The 18,510-nt window shown below is 40.2% G+C and overlaps 1 protein-coding gene and 1 pseudogene across 1 annotated transcript in view; one reads left to right on the top strand and one right to left on the bottom strand.

Moving 5' to 3' along the window:
- Positions 1-10,069: 10,069 nt before the first annotated feature.
- LOC101969696 (5-hydroxytryptamine receptor 3C) overlaps positions 10,070-18,510 on the bottom strand; it is a 99,854-nt gene continuing 91,413 nt past the window's right edge. The window contains 4 exon segments of the mRNA XM_078041165.1: positions 10,070-10,458; positions 10,460-10,605; positions 10,734-10,960; positions 11,492-11,658. Of these exon segments, the coding sequence (XP_077897291.1) occupies positions 10,372-10,458; positions 10,460-10,605; positions 10,734-10,960; positions 11,492-11,658 (627 nt within the window). The 3' untranslated portion in view covers positions 10,070-10,371.
- LOC144375592 (large ribosomal subunit protein eL6 pseudogene) lies at positions 16,374-17,266 on the top strand (annotated as a pseudogene).

The following is an 18,510-nucleotide window of genomic DNA, read 5'->3' as shown; positions in this document are numbered from 1 at the left end:
TAATGATATAAAATAATATTAATGTCTCAGTTGTAAAGTTATAAAAATAAAGTGCAAAATTACTTATACATAGAAATCAGCAAGTAGGTTACAGTTAGAATATTTTATCTAAAACATTTATTATTGGGCTGGGGATGTGGCTCAAGCGGTAGCGCGCTCGCCTGGCATGCGTGCGGCCCGGGTTCGATCCTCAGCACCACATACCAACAAAGATGTTGTGTCCACCGAAAACTAAAAAATAAATATTAAAAAATTCTCTCTCTCTCTCTCTCTCTCTCTCTCTTAAAAAAAAACAAAAAACATTTATTATTCTTGTAAAGACTGGACCAAGAAATAAAATTTATCAATAAACTGTATTCAAGTGACATACTTAAAAGGATGCATCTTAAATAAGGCTTCAAATCATATTAAGTAAAAAGTGACAACAATAGGAAACAATTGACAAGTTCACATCATCGCAAAGCATTTTAAATATATTTCTCTCAGTATTTGGTAGAACAAGCAGATACATGAGTGAGGACACAGAAGACTTGAACATCACATTCATTTTAATCTAATGGATTTAAATAGAATTCTGCACTCATTAATTGGATAATATGCTTTTCCCTTAATGTCAACAACTTACATGACCATAGTACAATCATGAAAGCCTGGAAGCTAAAAATTGGTACAATATTATTTAGTAAACTACAGACTTTCTTGGAATTCCAACAATTTCCCTCTTAATATTACTTTTATGTTTCATGATTAGATCATGATTCCATGTCACCATCAGTTTTTTTAATTTTAGTTGTTGATGGGATTTTATTTTTATTTATTTATATGTGGTGCTAAGGATCAAATCCAATGCCTCACCAATGCTAGACAAATGCTCTACCATTGAGCCACAACCCCAGCCCCTCATATTCAGTTTTTACCTTTCCTTAATCTCCAATCCAAGCAGTATTTTCAAGATACAATTTACATGCAATATAATTTTATTGTTTACAATTCAGGGTGGTTTTTTTTATATTTACAGAGATGAGCAAATGTTACTATAATTTAGTTTTAGTATTTTCTTTTCTTTTTTTGTACCAGGGAATGAGGTGCTAAACCACTGAGCCACATCCCAAGCCCTTTTTAATATTTTATTTAGAGACAGGGTCTTGCTGAGTTGCTTAGGGTCTCACTAAGTTGTTGAGGCTGGCTTTGAACTTGCAATCCTTCTGCCTCAGCCTCCCAAGCGGCCGGGATTACAGGTGTGCGCCACTGTGCCTGGCTTTAGTACATTTTTATTTATTCCCAAAGACAGCTTGTCTCTCTCAGACTGGTGTAAAGACAGAACTTCACATTCCTCCAAGAAGCCCAGAGGCAGAAGCTGTGAACTTGAGGAAGAGCTGCCCCTCACTGCTCTTTCTCTGCTGTGGTTGTTGGAGGACCTACCCGTTCATGTCAGGGGCTGAGGGGAGCTGCACTCATGTGCTCAGTTATTTCTAGTTCCTGCAGGTGGGAGAGATTGTTTCTTTGTTCTGGATTGACCTGGGAATTGAGAAATGCCTTCCTGTGCTGCAGCAGGAAGAAAATGTTTGATCACTGGTTGTTAAAAGGAGACTATTCTAGGCTCTCCACAGTTTAGATGGTTTGCTCTTCACGAGAATCTCACACACATGAACTTTATAGGTGCTGAGGGGACACAAAATCAATAATCAGGCAAAAATCCTAACAATTTATTTAAGGGAGACTCAGAACAACTGTTTGGCCAGGGTTTTCCAAAGAAATAATATGCACACAGAGTTGGTTTTTTTTAAAATGCTATTTATTTGGAAATTATGATTGAAAGTGGTGTTTAGAGCTATAGAATTTCCAGGTCAACATGGGCTACTGTTGTAGATTTGTATCATGTCATTTAGCTAAGCTGAAACTGCATTGCCTGCAACTGCCATCCCTATAGAGTTCTAGGTTAGTATGTATCTCAAGAATATTGAATAAGATTTGGGATTTTCTTACTCAGAAGGTTGGAGCAGAGAGAGAAACATTTATTTTAAGAAACTGGATCACCTGATGATGGGGACTAAGTCTATAGAACAGGCTAAGATTTGGCAGGCTGGAATTCAGGAGATAATTGATATTATGGTCTTGAGCGGGAAATTTGCAGGGTAGGCCGGCAGGCTGGAAACAAGGAGGGTTTCTATGTTGCAGTTTTGAGGCAGAATTCCTTCATCTTCAGAAAACAGCAGTTTGCTCTGAAGGACTTCAACTGATTGAATGAGGCCCACTCACATTATGGAGAGTAACCTGTTTTACTTAAACTCTGCTAATTGTGTTAACTTTCCATTTTTGTGGTTGCACATGATGTGAAGTTACATCTGGTCATGTATTCATATATGAACCTAGGAAAGTCTGACTCATTGTATTATATTTCCTATTCCCATCCCTCTTCCTTCGCTTCATTCCCTTTTGTCTAATCCAGGAACTTCTATTACCCCAACCCCCACTTATTGTAAGTTAGCATCCACATATCAGAGAGAATTTGGCTTCGGTTTTGGGGATTGGCTTATTTCACTTAGCATGATAGTCTCCAGTTCCATCCATTTACCTGCAAATTCCATCATTTTATTCTTCTTTATGGCTGAGTAACATACCACATTTTCTTTATCCATTCATCTGTTGAAGGGCATCTAGGTTGGTTCAATAGCTTAGCTATTGTGAATTGAGCTGCTATAAACATTGATGTGGCTGTGTCACTATAGTATGCTGATTTTAAGTTCTTTGGGTATATGTTGAGGAGTGGGATAACTGGGTCCAATGGTGGGCTGTTCCATTTCAAGGTTTCTGAGGAATCTCCATACTGCTTTCCAGAATGTTTGCACCAGTTTGTAGTCCCACCAGCAATGTATTAGTGTACCTTTTCCCCCACATCCTCGCCAACATTTATTGTTACTTGTATTCTTGATAATTGCCATTCTGACTGGAGTGAGATGAAATTTCACTGTAGTTTTAATGTACATTTCTCTAAGTGCTTGAGATGTTGAATATTTTTTCATATATTTGTTGACTGATCATATTGATTCTTCTGTTAAATGTCTGTTCAGTTACTTTGCCCATTTATTGATTGGGTTATTTGGGTTTTTGGAGGAGTGCTAAATTTTTTTTAGTTCTATGTATATCCTGGAGATTAATGCTTTATCTGAGATGCAGGTGGCAAAGATTTTCTCCCATTCCGGAGTCTCTCTTCACATTTTTGATTGTTTCCTTTGCTGTGAAGAATTTTTTTAGTTTTATATCATCTCATTTATTGATTTTACTTCTTGCACTTGCACTTGACTCTTGTTGAGGAATTCAGTCTCTAAGCTGACATGATGGAGAGGTGAGCCTACTTTTTCTTCTAGTAGTCACATGGTCTCTGGTCTTATGTCTAGGTCCTTGATCCACTTTGAGTTGAATTTTGTACAGAGTGAGACATAGGGATCACATTTAATTTTTCTACATGTGAATTTCTAGTTTTCTGTGGATCATTTGTTAAAGAGGGTATCTTCTCTCCAATGTATGTTTATAGTGCCTTTGTCTAGTATGAGACTGAGAAACTGATGTGACTCCATTTTTGAAAATAAATAAATAACAGCAGCTTCTACCTCAAGGCCTGTCCTAAGGAAGGGGGCATGACCTTTGACCTTGGAAAAACCCACAGAGCCTTCCTAGGCACATACCCACCCTGCTGAGTTGTTTGTCTGCAAATAACAGGAGAGATCTGTGGCGCCAGGCGTGCCTGACTCAGGCTAGGTGAGGACCCAAAGCAACCCCCTAGCAACCACCAATCAGCATGAGACAGGGAAAATACCTGGGATGCCAGTAGTTTATGGTGGTTGATAACAGGTTGGGAAATCACGTAGTTTAGCACGTACACTCCTCGTGGCTTAAACCATCAGTTCAAACAAATTCCCCTCTTGAACTAACCAATCACCCCTACCCAACTTGTTCCTGCCAGTGAATGTGCTAATCAATGTTGTTGTTTGATTTTCCCGTGGTATAGAATGATTTGCTGTATGATATTGTGACACATATAGTATCCCCCCAAAACTTATAAATCCTCACTGAACAAAGGACCGGGACTCACTCCCTGGGACCACTGCATCGGAAACTGTTGTGAGTCCAGGCTCGAGCTTGCAATAAAGACTCTTGTGTGATTGCATCGGATTCGGATGCTGGAGGTCTATTGGGGTCCCACAAATTTGGCATTACAAGATCACTGTATTTACATCGGTTTGTAAAGACCCTTATTTTTACTTTTATTTATTTATTTATTTTGGTACTGGGGATTGAACTCAGGGGCACTCAACCACTGAGCCACAGTCTCGTTGTTGCTGAGGCTGGCTTTGAACTCGTGACCCTCCTGCCTCAGGCTCCTGAGCTGCTGTGATTACAAGTGTGGGCTGCTGTGCCCAGCAAGACCCATACTTTTTTAAAAAATAATTTTTAGTTGTAGTTGGACACAATACCTTTATTTTATTTATTTGCCTTTATGTGGTACTGAGATCAAACCCAGTGCCTTACACGTGTTAGGCAAGTGCATTACTGCTAAGCCATGGCCCCAGCCCCAAGACCCTTATTTTTTAAAAAATTTTATTTATTTTTATTTGTAGTTGGACACAATACCTTTGTTTTATTTACTTACTTTTATGTGGTGCTGAGGATCGAACCCAGGGCCTCGCACGTGCTAGGCGAGTGCTAGCTGAGCCACAACTCCAGCCCCAAGACCCTTATTTTTAATTAAAGCATTCAATATATGAACAGAGAGTAGAATTGGTCACTACTGAGAATAGAATTGGTGTCTGAAAGATTAGTCATAACACAAAGCCAAACCATTAAGAAGCAAAAGCATGAAGAAAAAGAGCTGGGGATGTAGCCTGGGTTCAATTAAAAAAAAAAAATGAATCCATGAGACCTAACCTATGAAGAGCAGAAATTCCAGAACAGAAAAAAGAACAAAAGAAGAGAGTGTTAATTAAATCCTAGAGAAAAAATTCCCTAAGCAGAAGAAACACTTGAATATCCATATTGAGAGGGGCCACCAAGACATAGGTAGGATTCATGGAGAGACGTTCACATGTAGAAATAGTCTAGTGAAATTTCTAATTTCCAGGATGAATAAAATTCTTATAAACATGTCCTTTCACAGGGGAGAGAATCAGAATAGCTCTGATTTCTCATCTAAGATGTTGGAAACTAGAATAACAGATGTAGATAATGAGAGTGGGGTGGGCTGTGATTCTATACCCATACCATCTCTACTTAGCAAGAAAGCATTTTTTGGGCTGGGATTGTAGCTCAGCGGTAGCGTGCTCACCTAGCACGTGCAAGGAGCTGGGTTCGATCCTCAGCACCACATAAAAATAAACAAATAAAATAAAGGTTAAAAAAAAAAAGAGAAAGCATTATCTACCACACAAAAGACAGTTTTAGGGATTCAGAGCATATACCCAGTACTCTGATTGAGGAAAATACTTGAGAAATGAGTTAACCAGGAGGCAGTAAAAACGACAAAGTTTACTAGATTGGTGAAGGGAAAGAGGAGAGAAATAGAGAAACTGGATCTTTGTATCATAGAGTTTCTCTCTCTCTCTCTGTCTCCTTCTCTTTCTCCTCTTGTTGGCGATCATGAACCCAGCAGTTTCCCTCTGCCACACCCTTCTGTCATGATGTTCCCCCTCATCTTGGGCCCAGAGCTATGGAGTTGTCCAACCGAACCTCTGAAACCATTTCTTATTGGGATGACCCATCAATACCCCAAGATCCTGAAGAAACTGTTCTTCATATCATCATTTTACATTCTTCAATTATTTCTGAAGTCATAAATAATTGTCATGGTAAAATTTCCTGGATAAACTCTGAAGAAGAATTTGGTAGGCTGACTCCAATATGGCCACTGAATCAGAAGGCAGGTGATGAAAAATGCGGAACTATAATTTACTGATGTAAAAGTCATTTGGGTCTGGGGAAGGTTAACCATCTTGAGAAAATGCTTGAAGATAGCAATTTCCTCCTTGCACCATGAATTGAGGCTTCCATGGAAAGGATACAGTATGTAGTTCAAATCATACATAACATTCCTACTTTTCTGAATCAATCTATACCTTCCCTGTCATTTAAATTCTCCTGCAGGTCCACTTGTAATCCCAATAACTTGGGAGGCTGAGACAGAAGGATTTCGAGTTTGAGGACCGACCCAACAACTTAGTGAGATCCTCAAAAATTTAGCAAGACTCTATATCAAAATAAAAAATTAGAAGGTTGGGGATATAATTCAGTGGCAAAGCACCCTGGGTTCAATCCCAAGGATAAAAAAATTATCTTGCAATGTCTACAATAATGAGGCATTCCACATCTCCATATATTATATGCATACTTGTGGATGAAACTCTAGTCATGAGAGAGTTATCCCTTGACCCATAAAATTTCTTAGTGGCATGGAACTTTTCAGTAAAGGCCATGCTGATGCCTTTCTTTACCATCTCTGCTTTCTGATCCTGAAGAAACTGTTCTTCTTCTTATCATCAGATATAAAGAATGTGACCCAGATTCAGCCACAATGAGATCATCCCATGGTCCAGAGAGACAGTCCTTGCCGGTCACTTGAAAAGAATGATGGAAAATTGTCTTTATCATTTACATAGGATTAAAAGGACTATACATGACCTGAGTAAGAAAAATATTATGATTCTTTTATATACTTTTAACAGGGGAATTTTTCGTACCTTTGTTTTATTTATTTATTTTTTTGTGTTGCTGAGGATCGAACCCAGTGCTTCACACATGCTTGGAGAGCACTCTACCACTGAGCCACAATCCTAGCCCTGTGATTCTTAGTATAGTGGGACAAGGGGTTGTCCTCTGGGGAGGGGATGAGAGGGTTAGTTAACAAAATACTATTGCATGAAGAGAAGACTGCTGTAGAGAATATCCAGTTCTCTTATACAGAAGCATACAGAAGACCAAGGTTAGCCTGACACAGTGGAGCATGCCTATAATCCCAGCTACTTGGGAGGTTGAGGCAGAAGAATTGGAAGATCAAGTCTAGCCTGGGCAACTTAGTAAGATTTTATCTCAAAATTGAAAAATTAAAATGGGCTGGGGATGTAGCTCAATGGTAGAACATCCATGTGTTTAATCTTTAGTATCACACACACACACACACAAAACAAACAAACAAACAAACAAACAAAAAACAGGACCACATTCATTCTCCAAACCAAGGTGTCAAAACAAGTAAGTAAGATTCACATGTACTCTTCATCTCCTGCAGTGGGAACTGAAAAAGTCATGAACTTTTTGGGAGGTACATCACCAAGATAGTGGTGCTTCCTTCTTCCTCTTCTGTAGTGACTTGTGGTGCACAGTTTTACTCCCCAGCAACCAAAGTCAGATATAAATACTCAGATAAACGTTTACTGTCTGGATCTCCTGACATTTTACACTTAATTCATCACTGCAGTGTAACCTAAGATGTTTTGAAGAATTTTCCATAATATAAAAAGAGTTAAATCTACGGCATAAATGGGAAAATGACTTAAACACAAGGATTCTTGAAAATGAAATCATAGTGTAAGAAAAAAAACAATAGCCTAGTACTAAAAGTTTAAACTCTATTTACAGATCCTGAGTGTTGAAATGAAGGTAGGGAAAGCAAATTAGGAAGCAAATGTTTTTAAAACTCTCTTTTAGTTTTCACTTTGCTGGGGTTGGGAAGAATGGGCAAATATAACATTTTAGTAGGAAAACAGAATTAAAATTTAGTTTCGATATATTAATGAAAAAATAGAGTCCTAATTTTATCTGTTAGGAAGATAATCATAAGCAGAAATTTAAGAGATACTGTAGAACTTCAAATTTATAGCAGGAAAAATATGAACAGAAACTAAACCAGAAAAAGGGGGGAAAATAGAGAAAACAGCACCAAGGAATATATATGGTAAACATAAAGTACATGGAAAATATGAAATCAAGGGCACCATTTTTTTATAACTATTTTCTAGCTGTAGTTGGACACAATACCTTTATTTTATTTATTTTTACGTGATATTGAGGATCGAACCCAGGGCCTCCTTGCACATGCTAGGCGTGCGCTCTACCGCTGAGCCACAACCCCAGTCCCCTCAAGTGCACCATTTTTTTTCTGCATGTGAACAGGCTGAACTCATTTATTAAAAGAAGGTATTGAATTAGATAAAAACTAGACTAATGCTGTTTGCCAAAAATGCACCTAAAATAAAGAGGCAAGGCAAGGTGGAAAATAAAGAAACTGAAAGATATTCGAGAAAATAACAGTGGTTGTTTCTAGCAAGGGGCTGGGAACAAAGTTAGAAAGGAGACTTATGTTTCACTCTATGTCATATTATGTCTTTTGATGTTGTACCTTGTGTATTTATTACCTTTCCAAAAATTAATCAAGAATTAATAAGAGAGGCCTGACATGGTGGTACATGCCTGTAGTCCCAGTGGCTCAGGAAGTTGAGGCAGGAGGATCACGATTTCAAAGCCAGCTTTAACAATTTAGCAAGGCCCTAAGCAACTAAGTGAGACTCTATCTCTAAATAAAATACAAAAAAAGGTCTGGGTTCCATCCCTGGTTAAAAAAAAAATTTTTTTTAAAGAGATCTGCAAAAATATGCTGGGCAAAAGCAAAGATTTGCAACATTGCTATGAATCAAATGGAAATCATGTGCAAAACACATTGAACAGAACAAATAGTGACATTATCTAAGGATAAAATCAGATATGATTCAAAAAGATACAACAACCATACATTTTTATGCAGCAATTACATAAAATTACATTAAAAAATTACATAAAAGAAAAATGGCAATTACCCAGAGAACTTGAATAAAATAACTTCAGATCTTTAAGAGACCAAGTAGACAAAAGTAAGCTTTGATATAAGAGGATTTGAATAATGCTACCAATAATCTCTGTTTAATACATGTACATATAAACAGAGAATATATATACTTTTTTTTTTTCCTTTTTCGTAGTGCTGGGGATTGGACCCATACATGCCAGGCAAGTGCTTTAGCACTAAGCTACACCTCTAGCTTGAGAACATATGCTTTTGTTTGTTTGTTTGTTTGTACCAGGGATTGAACTCAAAGGCACTCAACCACTGAGCTACATCCTCAGCCCTATTTTTTATTTTGAGAAAGGGTCTCACTAAGTTGCTTAGGGCCCCACTAAGTTGCTGAGTGTGGCTTTGAATTTGTGATCTTCCTGCCTCTGCCTCCCTAGTCTCTGAGATTACAGGCATGCCACCATATGCTGGCAGGACATATGCTTTTAAAATGTCTTGAAACAGTTACAAAATCAATCATGCTTTCATCCAGAAAGAAAGCTTTATAAATTAAAAAAAAAATTAAATGTAAAGTTCATGCTCTCGCTAGGCACAGTGGCACATGCCTGTAATCCCAGCGGCTGGGGAGGTGGAGGCAGGAGGATCACGAGTTCAAGGCCAGCTTCAGCAATTTAGTGTGGCACTAAGCAACTGAGACCCTGTCTCCAAATAAAAGAAAACAGGGCTGGGATGTGGCTCAGTGGTTGAGTGCCCCTGAGTTCAATCCCCAGTACCCCACCCCCTAGTCTTTAGATCAAAGAGAAAATGGAAATAAAAATAAAAGTTATGATTTATCTACAAAGTAATGAAAGGAGAACAACTTATCATAAAGCCTCTGGAATAGAGCTAAAGCTGATCTCAGAGGAAAATTTATAGAAAGAATGATAATGTTTTGAAAATTCAACTAGTAAAATAAGAAAAGGAATCAAATGAAAGAGAAGAAATTAGGAGAGTATTAAGATGAAATCAGTACAAGATAAGGAAAAAAGTAAATTGAAAGAATCTACTAATAGGAAAACATGTCTTTGAAAATACCTTAGAGAATGAAAACTCCTCCAACAGAAAAATTGACACACTGGACTTGAGGTGAAAGCGTCACCATTAATGACATTAAAGCTTTATCACAGGCAGAGGGAGGCACAGGTGATATTTTGGGACTATCAGTCTTGCATAATTAAGTTCCTACCCTATAACATGACAAACAGCCAGAGATCTCTGCAAATAGATTTATTAAGGCAAATTAGTGGGTAGAGCGGGGTAGAACCTGCTGTATTCAGAAGACCTAAGGGATCTAGAACCATGCAGTAGGACTGAGGGAAGTCCACAAATATGTAGGAACAGGGGAAAATGTCTGGGATGAGATATAACAAGCAGCAGGGCTAGGATAGGACAGGTAGAATTGTTAATCTTTGGGACGTGACAGTTGGTGCTCAAAAAGGGGAAAAGATGAGGCTGGCCCTAGGAGGCCAGAAGCAGCTCTGGATTGGAATCTACAGGAAAGAGAGACATGATGTCTAGGTGTTCCAGAGGGCAATGACCGTGAGGATGGAGGAGGCCATAAAGAGCAGGTAGAGATGGAAGAGCAGGGTATCCATCAGATAGATGGCTGAATTCCACCCACAGTTTCACCAAGTGCTGCTTCTGGGCCTCCAGTTCCTGCTGGGCTCTTGCTGATTCAGGGCACCCAGTTAGCTCCGCCTCCCTGGTACCTGACACCTTCTCCACCAAGTCTTCTGGCTCCTTCACCCCTGTGGGGAGTGCAGGGTTCACCTGTGAAGTGCAGGGCTCACCTAGGAAGGGAGGGAGACAGGAGAGGAGGCAAGCGAAGAGAAGTGGAGGAACAGGAAGAGACAGTGGGCAGTGCTGGCTTCCTCACCAGGCAGGTGGGTGGGCTTGAGGTCCAGACCCTTCTTCTCCTTCTGGGCCCCAGGGGGGCAGCACTTCCTTGGGCTGGTGCAGTGCCTCAGCAGGGAGTGGAGCCACCCAGGCATAGGTGGGGGCTGGGTGGAGGTGAGGTGCAGGAGATAGGTGATGAAGATGGTCTCCAGCAGACTGGCCACCATCAGGGACAGACACAGGGCAAAGTAGACTTCCGAGGGCAAAGAAAATTATACTAAATCTGGAGAGATTAATTTCTTTTCTCCTCCTCCTCCTCCTCCTCTTCCTTCACCAGGGAGAGATTGAACCCAAGGGCACTTAATCTGAGTCCTTTAGGGTCTCACTAAGTTGCTTAGGGCCTTGCTAAATTGCTGAGGCTGACTTTGAACTTGTGATTCTCTTGCCTTAGTCTCCCAAGCCACCGGACCAGAAAAACTTTTTTTTTTTTTTTTTTGACATAGGGTCTGGCTAAGTTACTGAGGCTAACTTTGAACTTTCAATTCTTCTATCCCAGGAGAGATGTCCAGCCTCAGCAACCCAAGCCCTTGGATTATAGGCATGCGCCACCACAACTGGCTTCTTCAGCTTCATTTCTAAACTTTCTTTAAGCCTCTTTCCCAATAAACAGTGTTTCCTCAGAAGCCTCCCTCCCCACTTAAGTGGAGCAGTGGCTGATTCTTCTGGCCCCTCCCTGTCCCCTGCTGCCATTGCTTCTCTGCAAAGTGGAAGGGGCCATACTGATGAGGGCCGTGTCACTGACCGAGCAGGAAGACCTTGTAGCCCAGCAGAAGGGTCATCTTGAATGGGGCACGATTCTGGTTTTTTGCTGGCAGGTAGAAACTGAGGGCATCAGTGGCCATCAGAAAGCCACTGGGCACCAGGAGGTTTGTCACATAGAGCCTGGGCCTGCATCTGATGGCCACCTGCTGGGGAAGAGAGGGAGTGAAATAAATATGGGATTTGGGAGAAATCTCAAATCTAGGAATAGATAGCTGTTTGCTTCTGTGAATTGCAGTGACAGTTTCGGTCTGTCTTCTTCATGGTCTGATAGGGCCCTGGGATCAGCAGCCATATGAAGTGCAGCCTCACAATCCAGTATAGAACCTGCCAACAGAGGGTGAGCACAGCCATAAGCCTTCAGAGAGTTAGGCTGGGAATCCAGGAGAAAGGTTTTGGCCTCCTTCAAGGCACAAGTGTCAAGATTGAAAGACCCTGAAACTTGGAGTAATACCCATGTGGTGCAGACTCTAGGCAAAGGGAGAAGCAAACACGGAAGGAAAAAGCAAACTCACATAGAACACGATCTGATCATACAGCTTGGCACACCTCGGTTATCTCTGGAGCAGTCTTTTTTTTTTTAATATATGTATTTTTTTAAGTAGTTGGACACAATGCCTTTATTTTATTTATTTATTCTTAGGTGGTATGGAGGATCGAACCCAGGGCTTCGCACGTGCTAGACGAGCGCTCCTCCGCTGAGCCATATCCCCAGCCACTGGAGCAGTCTTTTTGATGCTCAGGAGCTCCCGTTCTCCGTGCACCTGAATAATGTCTTGGAACTTGTCTATTCTTTCTCACACTTTTTTCTCCACTGAAAGGGAGAACCATCCAAATAATTTTCCAAGGATATGATTTCCTGGAGGATCAACTGCCTTTGCTTTCCCACCCTTTTTAAAAAAGATTTATTTATTTTTTTAAAGATGAACACAGTATCTTTATTTATTTATTTATTTTTTTTGTGGTGCTGAGGATCGAACCCAGTACCTCACAAGTGCGAGGTGAGCACTCTACCACTGAGCTATAACCCAGCCCCTTTCCCACCCTTTTGTTCAACAAATAGTTTTGAGGGCCTACCATATATCAGGAACTTTTCTAGGTGCTAGGGATGGTAATGAACAAGATAGAGCTTGGTGGATGCCAGGCACCATCTTTGTGGTGACTAGCTCTCCTTTCCATGCTGGTCATATTGAAATATTTATGGAAAATATTTCAAGGTCCGTAAGATTTATTTATTTATTTATTGGTACTGGGGATTGAGCCCAGGGTGCTTAACCACCAAGCCACATCCCCAGTTCTTTTTAAATATTTTGTTTAGAGACAGAGTCTCACTGAGTTGCCTAGGCCCTTGCTAAGTTGCTGAGGCTGACCCTGAACTTTGAGATTCTCCTGCCTCAGACTCCTGAACCACTGGGATTACAGGTTCTTGGCTGCCATACTGATCTGTCCTAATGCTCTCACAGTCCTCTGGGTTTCAGCTGATAGATGGGTTATCGCAGACCTAGACCCAGGTGGAAGAGAGGTGACAGCTCAATATGCATTGGGATTATTTTCTCCTGACCTTTGCTTTATTGTTTCACAAAGCCATGCAATATTTCAATCCAATAGAAAAGTTTAAACAAATAATGTAATGAACATCTATGCATTGAGATTTCCAAATTTATGGAGTCTTAATATTTTGCTAAATTGCCCTCTTTCCCCAAGAAATCAAAATTTCAGATAAAATTGAACCTCCTTGTGTTTATTTCTTCATTAAATTTCAACCTTCTGCTCTCCCACTTGAGTGGAAAATTATTGATGTTCAGGGACATCCTCTCCTTTCTGCAGTAGGAATGAAATTCAGAGTTGAATTCAGTAACTTAGCCTGTGAGCTAGAATTTTCTTAGAGTTAGATAAGGGAAGTGGTGGGTATTAAATGAAATTGAGTGTATGGAAGGATTTTGTAAACTGTAATGTTGTTCAGAAGCTTTTATGTATTAGTACCTAGCAAGGTCTTAAGTGTCTTCTACACCCCTTTCACTGGTCTCTCTTGTAAGGAAACATTGTGTAGACCTTGGGTTCTTTGAAGCCAAGAACTTGGTGGATGCCAGGCACCATCTTTGTGATGACTAGCTCTCCTTTCCATGCTGGTCCTCTCTTCTGGAAAATGTTTTCAAGAATTGTCCAAGGGCTGGGGATATAATTCAGTTGGTATAGTGCTTGCCTTGCATGCACAAGACCCTGGGTTCAATCCCCAGCACCATTAAAAAAAAAGAAGAAAGAAAGAAAGAAAGAAAGAGAGAGAGAGAGAGAGAGAGAAAGAAAGGCATGCCTATATTCCCATTGGCTCAGGAGGGTGAGGCAGGAGGATTGCAAGTTCAAAGCCAGCCTCGACAACTTACAAGGCACTAAGCAACACAGTGAGACCTTATCTCTAAATAAAATACAAAATGGGGCTGGGGATGTGGCTCAGTAGTTGAGTGCCTCTGAGTTCAATCCCCAGTACCAAAAAAAAAAAAAAAAAAAAAAAGATTCGTCCAACTCAGGGTGGTCTTGTTTAGTCTCAGGGCACTTTCAATGTTAGTGGCTAAACACAGCCAAGACAAGGTGCTCTATGCATATTAATTGAAAGTTTGTATAATAAGATCAGTGCCTCTTGAACTTCACCATCCATAGAAAACACCTAGGGATCATGTTGAAATGCAGATTTTAGTTCCTAGGTAGGGTGACTAACTCCTCCTGGTTTGTCTAGAATTTTCTTGTTTTCAGTATTGCAAGTCCCCATGTTCTGAGAATGCCTCAGTTTTGGGCAGGATGGGACAGTTGGTCATCCTAGGTGGAGCCCTAGATCAAGTGCATTTCTTTTTCATTGTGGTATTGGGGATCCAACTCAGGGCCTTGCACAAGCTGAGCATATGCTCCATCACCAGGCCTCCAGGGCATTTCTAATAAACTTCCAGATGGTGAATCTTAGCTGGTGACATGGGTGTGGGAACTTTGAGAGCAAGGTTTGGCGGTTGTTACTATGTTTTCTATGCTCCCTTCTTCCCTACAATCCGGCTTTTCAAGTTGGAAATTTAATTCTTTTACTTTTATTTTCCACACTCCCACTTTGTTTTCTAATCAATTCACTCAAAATATAAAATTTGCACTTGAGTTGTGCTTTCATTATATTCCATAGATTTTCATATATTGTGCTCTTCATTTCTAATTAGTTCATAATTTCTATTTAATTGTTTTATTTTCTCTTTAGCTCTCTGTCAAAGGAATGGCTAAGCTAGAGCCAGTCCAGCCCCAAATATTTGGAAGTTTAATTTTAAAATCCCAAGAAGTAAGATTTTCTTGGGTGGGTGGGGGCGGGGAGGTCCTTTTGTAGTTAGTTACTTTTTTTTTTGTGGTCAGAGAATACAATCTAGACAATTTCTGCTTTTTCAATTTTGTTAGGATATTCTTTATGGCCAGAAGTGTAGTCAATTTTGGGGAATATTCCTTTGTGTGTCAGAAAAGCCTATGCATGTTCACTGGCACAAAGTTTGATAATGTTTATTAGATTTATATGTGTGTGTGTGTGTGTGTGTGTGTATGTGTGTGTGTGTGTGTGTGTGTTTTCTTTTGTTTTGCTTTTGCGATATTGGCAATTCAACCCAGGGTCTCCAATTCTACAACTGAGCGACAACCTCAGACCTTCTGATTTTATTTTGAGACAGGGTCTCACTCACTTGCACAGGCTGGCCTGGAACTTGTGATACCCTCCCTCTGCTTCCTTAGTAGCTGGGATTATAGGTGTGAGCCACCATGCCTGGTTCAGATTAAGTTTATTAATCTTGTTCTTAAAAGTCACTGTGTCTTTATTCTTTTTCTGTCTGAGTTGTTATTTTTTTAAGCCCCTGCTGTAATGAGGATCAACCTAGGTCCTCCCACATGCTGGGCAATTGCTCCACCACTGAGCTATTTCCCCTAGTCCTCTATTTGATTTTCTTTTTTTTTCTTTTAGAGAGAGAGAGAGAGAGAGAGAGAGAGAGAGAGAGAGAGAGAGAGAGAGAGAGAGAGAGAGAGAATTTTTTTAATATTTATTTTTTAGTTTTCATCGGACACACATCTTTGTATGTGGTGCTGAGGATCGAACCCGGGCGAGCGTGCTACCACTTGAGCCACATCCCCAACCCCTCTATTTGATTTTTAAAAGCAGTGTGTTGAAGCTTCTCACCACTGTTGCAGATTTTTCAATTTCTCCTTCCTATGTGGGTTGGGTACATAAAAAGGTCATAATTATATCTTTGTTTAAAATCTTTCCCAGCTATAGTGAAGAGAGAGAATAATGTGCAGGTCATACCATTTCCAGCCACAGGAAAGATGGCATGAGCTATCGCTGTTCGTCCTGCCAAAAGAATTTCCTGTTTCCAGCATATTTGCGTGCAAAATTTCTGTTCATCACCACCCTCCAACCATCTCCATTTTTGTTTACCAACTTCCCAGGTATATAAACATGATGCTGTGATCAAAGCCAAAATTATAGATCAAGGAAAGATTTGATCAAAAGAGATATATTGGGCTTTGGGCAGGAGAGTTTGTAGCAGGCAGGAGAATGTGTTTGTGTGTGTATGTGTGTGTGTGTGTGTGTGTGTGTGTGTGTGTGTGTGTGTGTGTGTGTGTTACTGGGGCTTGGATATAACTTTACCACTGAGTTACATCCTTGGCTTTTTAAAAATTTTTTTATTTTGAGATGGGTATTCCCTAAACTCCTGAGGCTGGCCTCAAACTTGCAATCCTCCCTCATCAGCCTCTTGATTTGCTGGAATTACAGATGTGTACCACCATGCCCAGCTATCTTTGAATAACTTGAGATGCTTAAAAATGCCTGGTTCTCTTTCCCATCTTCAAGATGTTGAACACTAAGGAGATTAAACCTAAAACCAAGAAGGTTTTTGCCATTGATGATGTTAAAAAGGGCTGGGGTTGTGGCTCAGTTGTAGAGTGATTGCCTAGTGTGTGTGAGGCACTGGGTTTGATTCTTAGCACCATATATAAATAAATTAATTAATTAAATAAAGATCCATTAACAACTTTTTAAAAAAAACTGCCGCTGAAGCCCTGTCCTAATTTAAAAAATTGGCAGATACTCCCCAATCTGCTATGTATTCCAGAAAAGCCATGTATGAGAGGAAATACTCAGCTGCTAAATCCAAGGGTGAGAAGAAAAGTGAGAAGGTTCTAGTTACTGTCTCAAAACTAGTTAGTGGTGGCAAGAATGGTGGTATCAATCTTCACAAAATTTCTAGATGTTATCCTCCTGAATGTGTGCTGTGAGAGTTGTTGACCCATGCCAAGATAACCTTCCAGTCAGCACTGGGAGTTAGATCATTCCTGGGACCATCTTGGTCATCCTCACAGGGTGCACAGAGGAAGAAGAGTGGTTTTCTTAAGGCAGCTGAGCAAGGGCTTGCTGCAGTTTGATCCCCACTCCAGTTCCTAGAACACATCAAAATTTTGTCATCATTGCCTCTACAAAAATTGTTAGCAGAAACATGAAAATCTCGAAACACTGCACTGATGCTGACTTCAGGAAGAAAGCTATAGAAGCCCAGGTACCAGGAATGTGAGGTCTTCCACATAAAGGAAGAGAAATACGAAATTTCCAAGCAGTTCAAGGTTGATCAGAAAGCTGTGGACTTGCAAATTTTACCAAAAGCCAAAGCTATTACTCAGCTACAGTGTCACATGCAATCTGTTTTTGCTTTAACAAATGGAATTTATCCTCACAAGTTGATGTTCTAAATTTCTTACAAGAACTTAATTGAAGAGCAAATATGTTAAAAACAACAATGACAGGAAAACCAATCCCTGGGCTCCAGCCAATCCGAACCTCAGGGTGTGGATCCTGGACACTGTCATCTAACCAGAATAGAAAACCCTAGGTGAGAAGAAAAGAAAATCTCTTCTATGGGCTCTTATGCCCATGAGCTAGATAGAGCTTTTGAGATTCCCCATGAAGGGAATTGCCATGTAACAGTGGTGGAAGAAGCTACAATGTGGTTAGGAACTCTGGGGTTCACCTTGACCGTTGCTGGGAAAACCTTAGAATGCCAAGGAGGATAGAGGGCTCAGCACTGACCACCTCTAAGATGGCAGATATCCTGAAGGAGATGTTGACTGGGACAGGGACAGTGAAGTTGATGATTAGAAAACATTGAATCCAGAACAGTCTTACCACCCCATGCTGGCCACACTCCGAGCAGTTGATGGTGAAAGTACTGCCCCATCCTGTAATGGATGCAAAATATTTGAGATGAGGGAAGAATTCTTGTGTTCCCTATGAGAGGAGGCCCAAGGTGGGGCAGGGAGCAGCCATGATAATAACCAGAGCTGACATGTACTCAGCACTGAATATATAAAATGTATTCTGAACCCTTTATTTATTTATTTTCTATTTATTTTATTTTTTTATTGGTTGTTCACAACATTACAAAGCTCTTGACATATCATATTTCATACATTAGATTCAAGTGGGTTATGAACTTCCAATTTTTACCCCAAATGCAGATTGCAGAATCACGTCGGTTACACATCCACAATTTTACATAATGCCCTATTAGTAACTGTTGTATTCTGCTACCTTTCCTATCCTCAACTATCCCCCCTCCCCTTCCCTCCCATCTTCTCTCTCTACACCATCTACTGTAATTCATTTCTCTCCTTGTTTATTTTCCCACTCCCCTCACAACCTCTTATATGTAATTTTGTATAGCAATGAGGGTCTCCCTTCATTTCCATGAAATATCCCTTTTCTCTCCCTTTCCCTCCTATCTCATGTCTCTGTTTAATGTTAATCTTTTCGTCCTGCTCTTCCTCCCTGCTCTGTTCATAGTTGCTCTCATTATATCAAAGAAGACATTTAGTATTTGTTTTTTAGGGATTGGCTAGCTTCACTAAGCATAATCTGCTCTAGTGCCATCCATTTCCCTGCAAATTCCATGATTTTGTCATTTTTTAGTGCTGCGTAATACTCCATGGTGTATAAA

The sequence above is a fragment of the Ictidomys tridecemlineatus genome, chromosome 3, assembly GCF_052094955.1.
Source record: "Ictidomys tridecemlineatus isolate mIctTri1 chromosome 3, mIctTri1.hap1, whole genome shotgun sequence".
Lineage (NCBI taxonomy): Eukaryota > Metazoa > Chordata > Mammalia > Rodentia > Sciuridae > Ictidomys > Ictidomys tridecemlineatus.
Note: the sequence above shows the minus strand (reverse complement) of the source record. Positions and strands in the feature narration are given on the sequence as shown.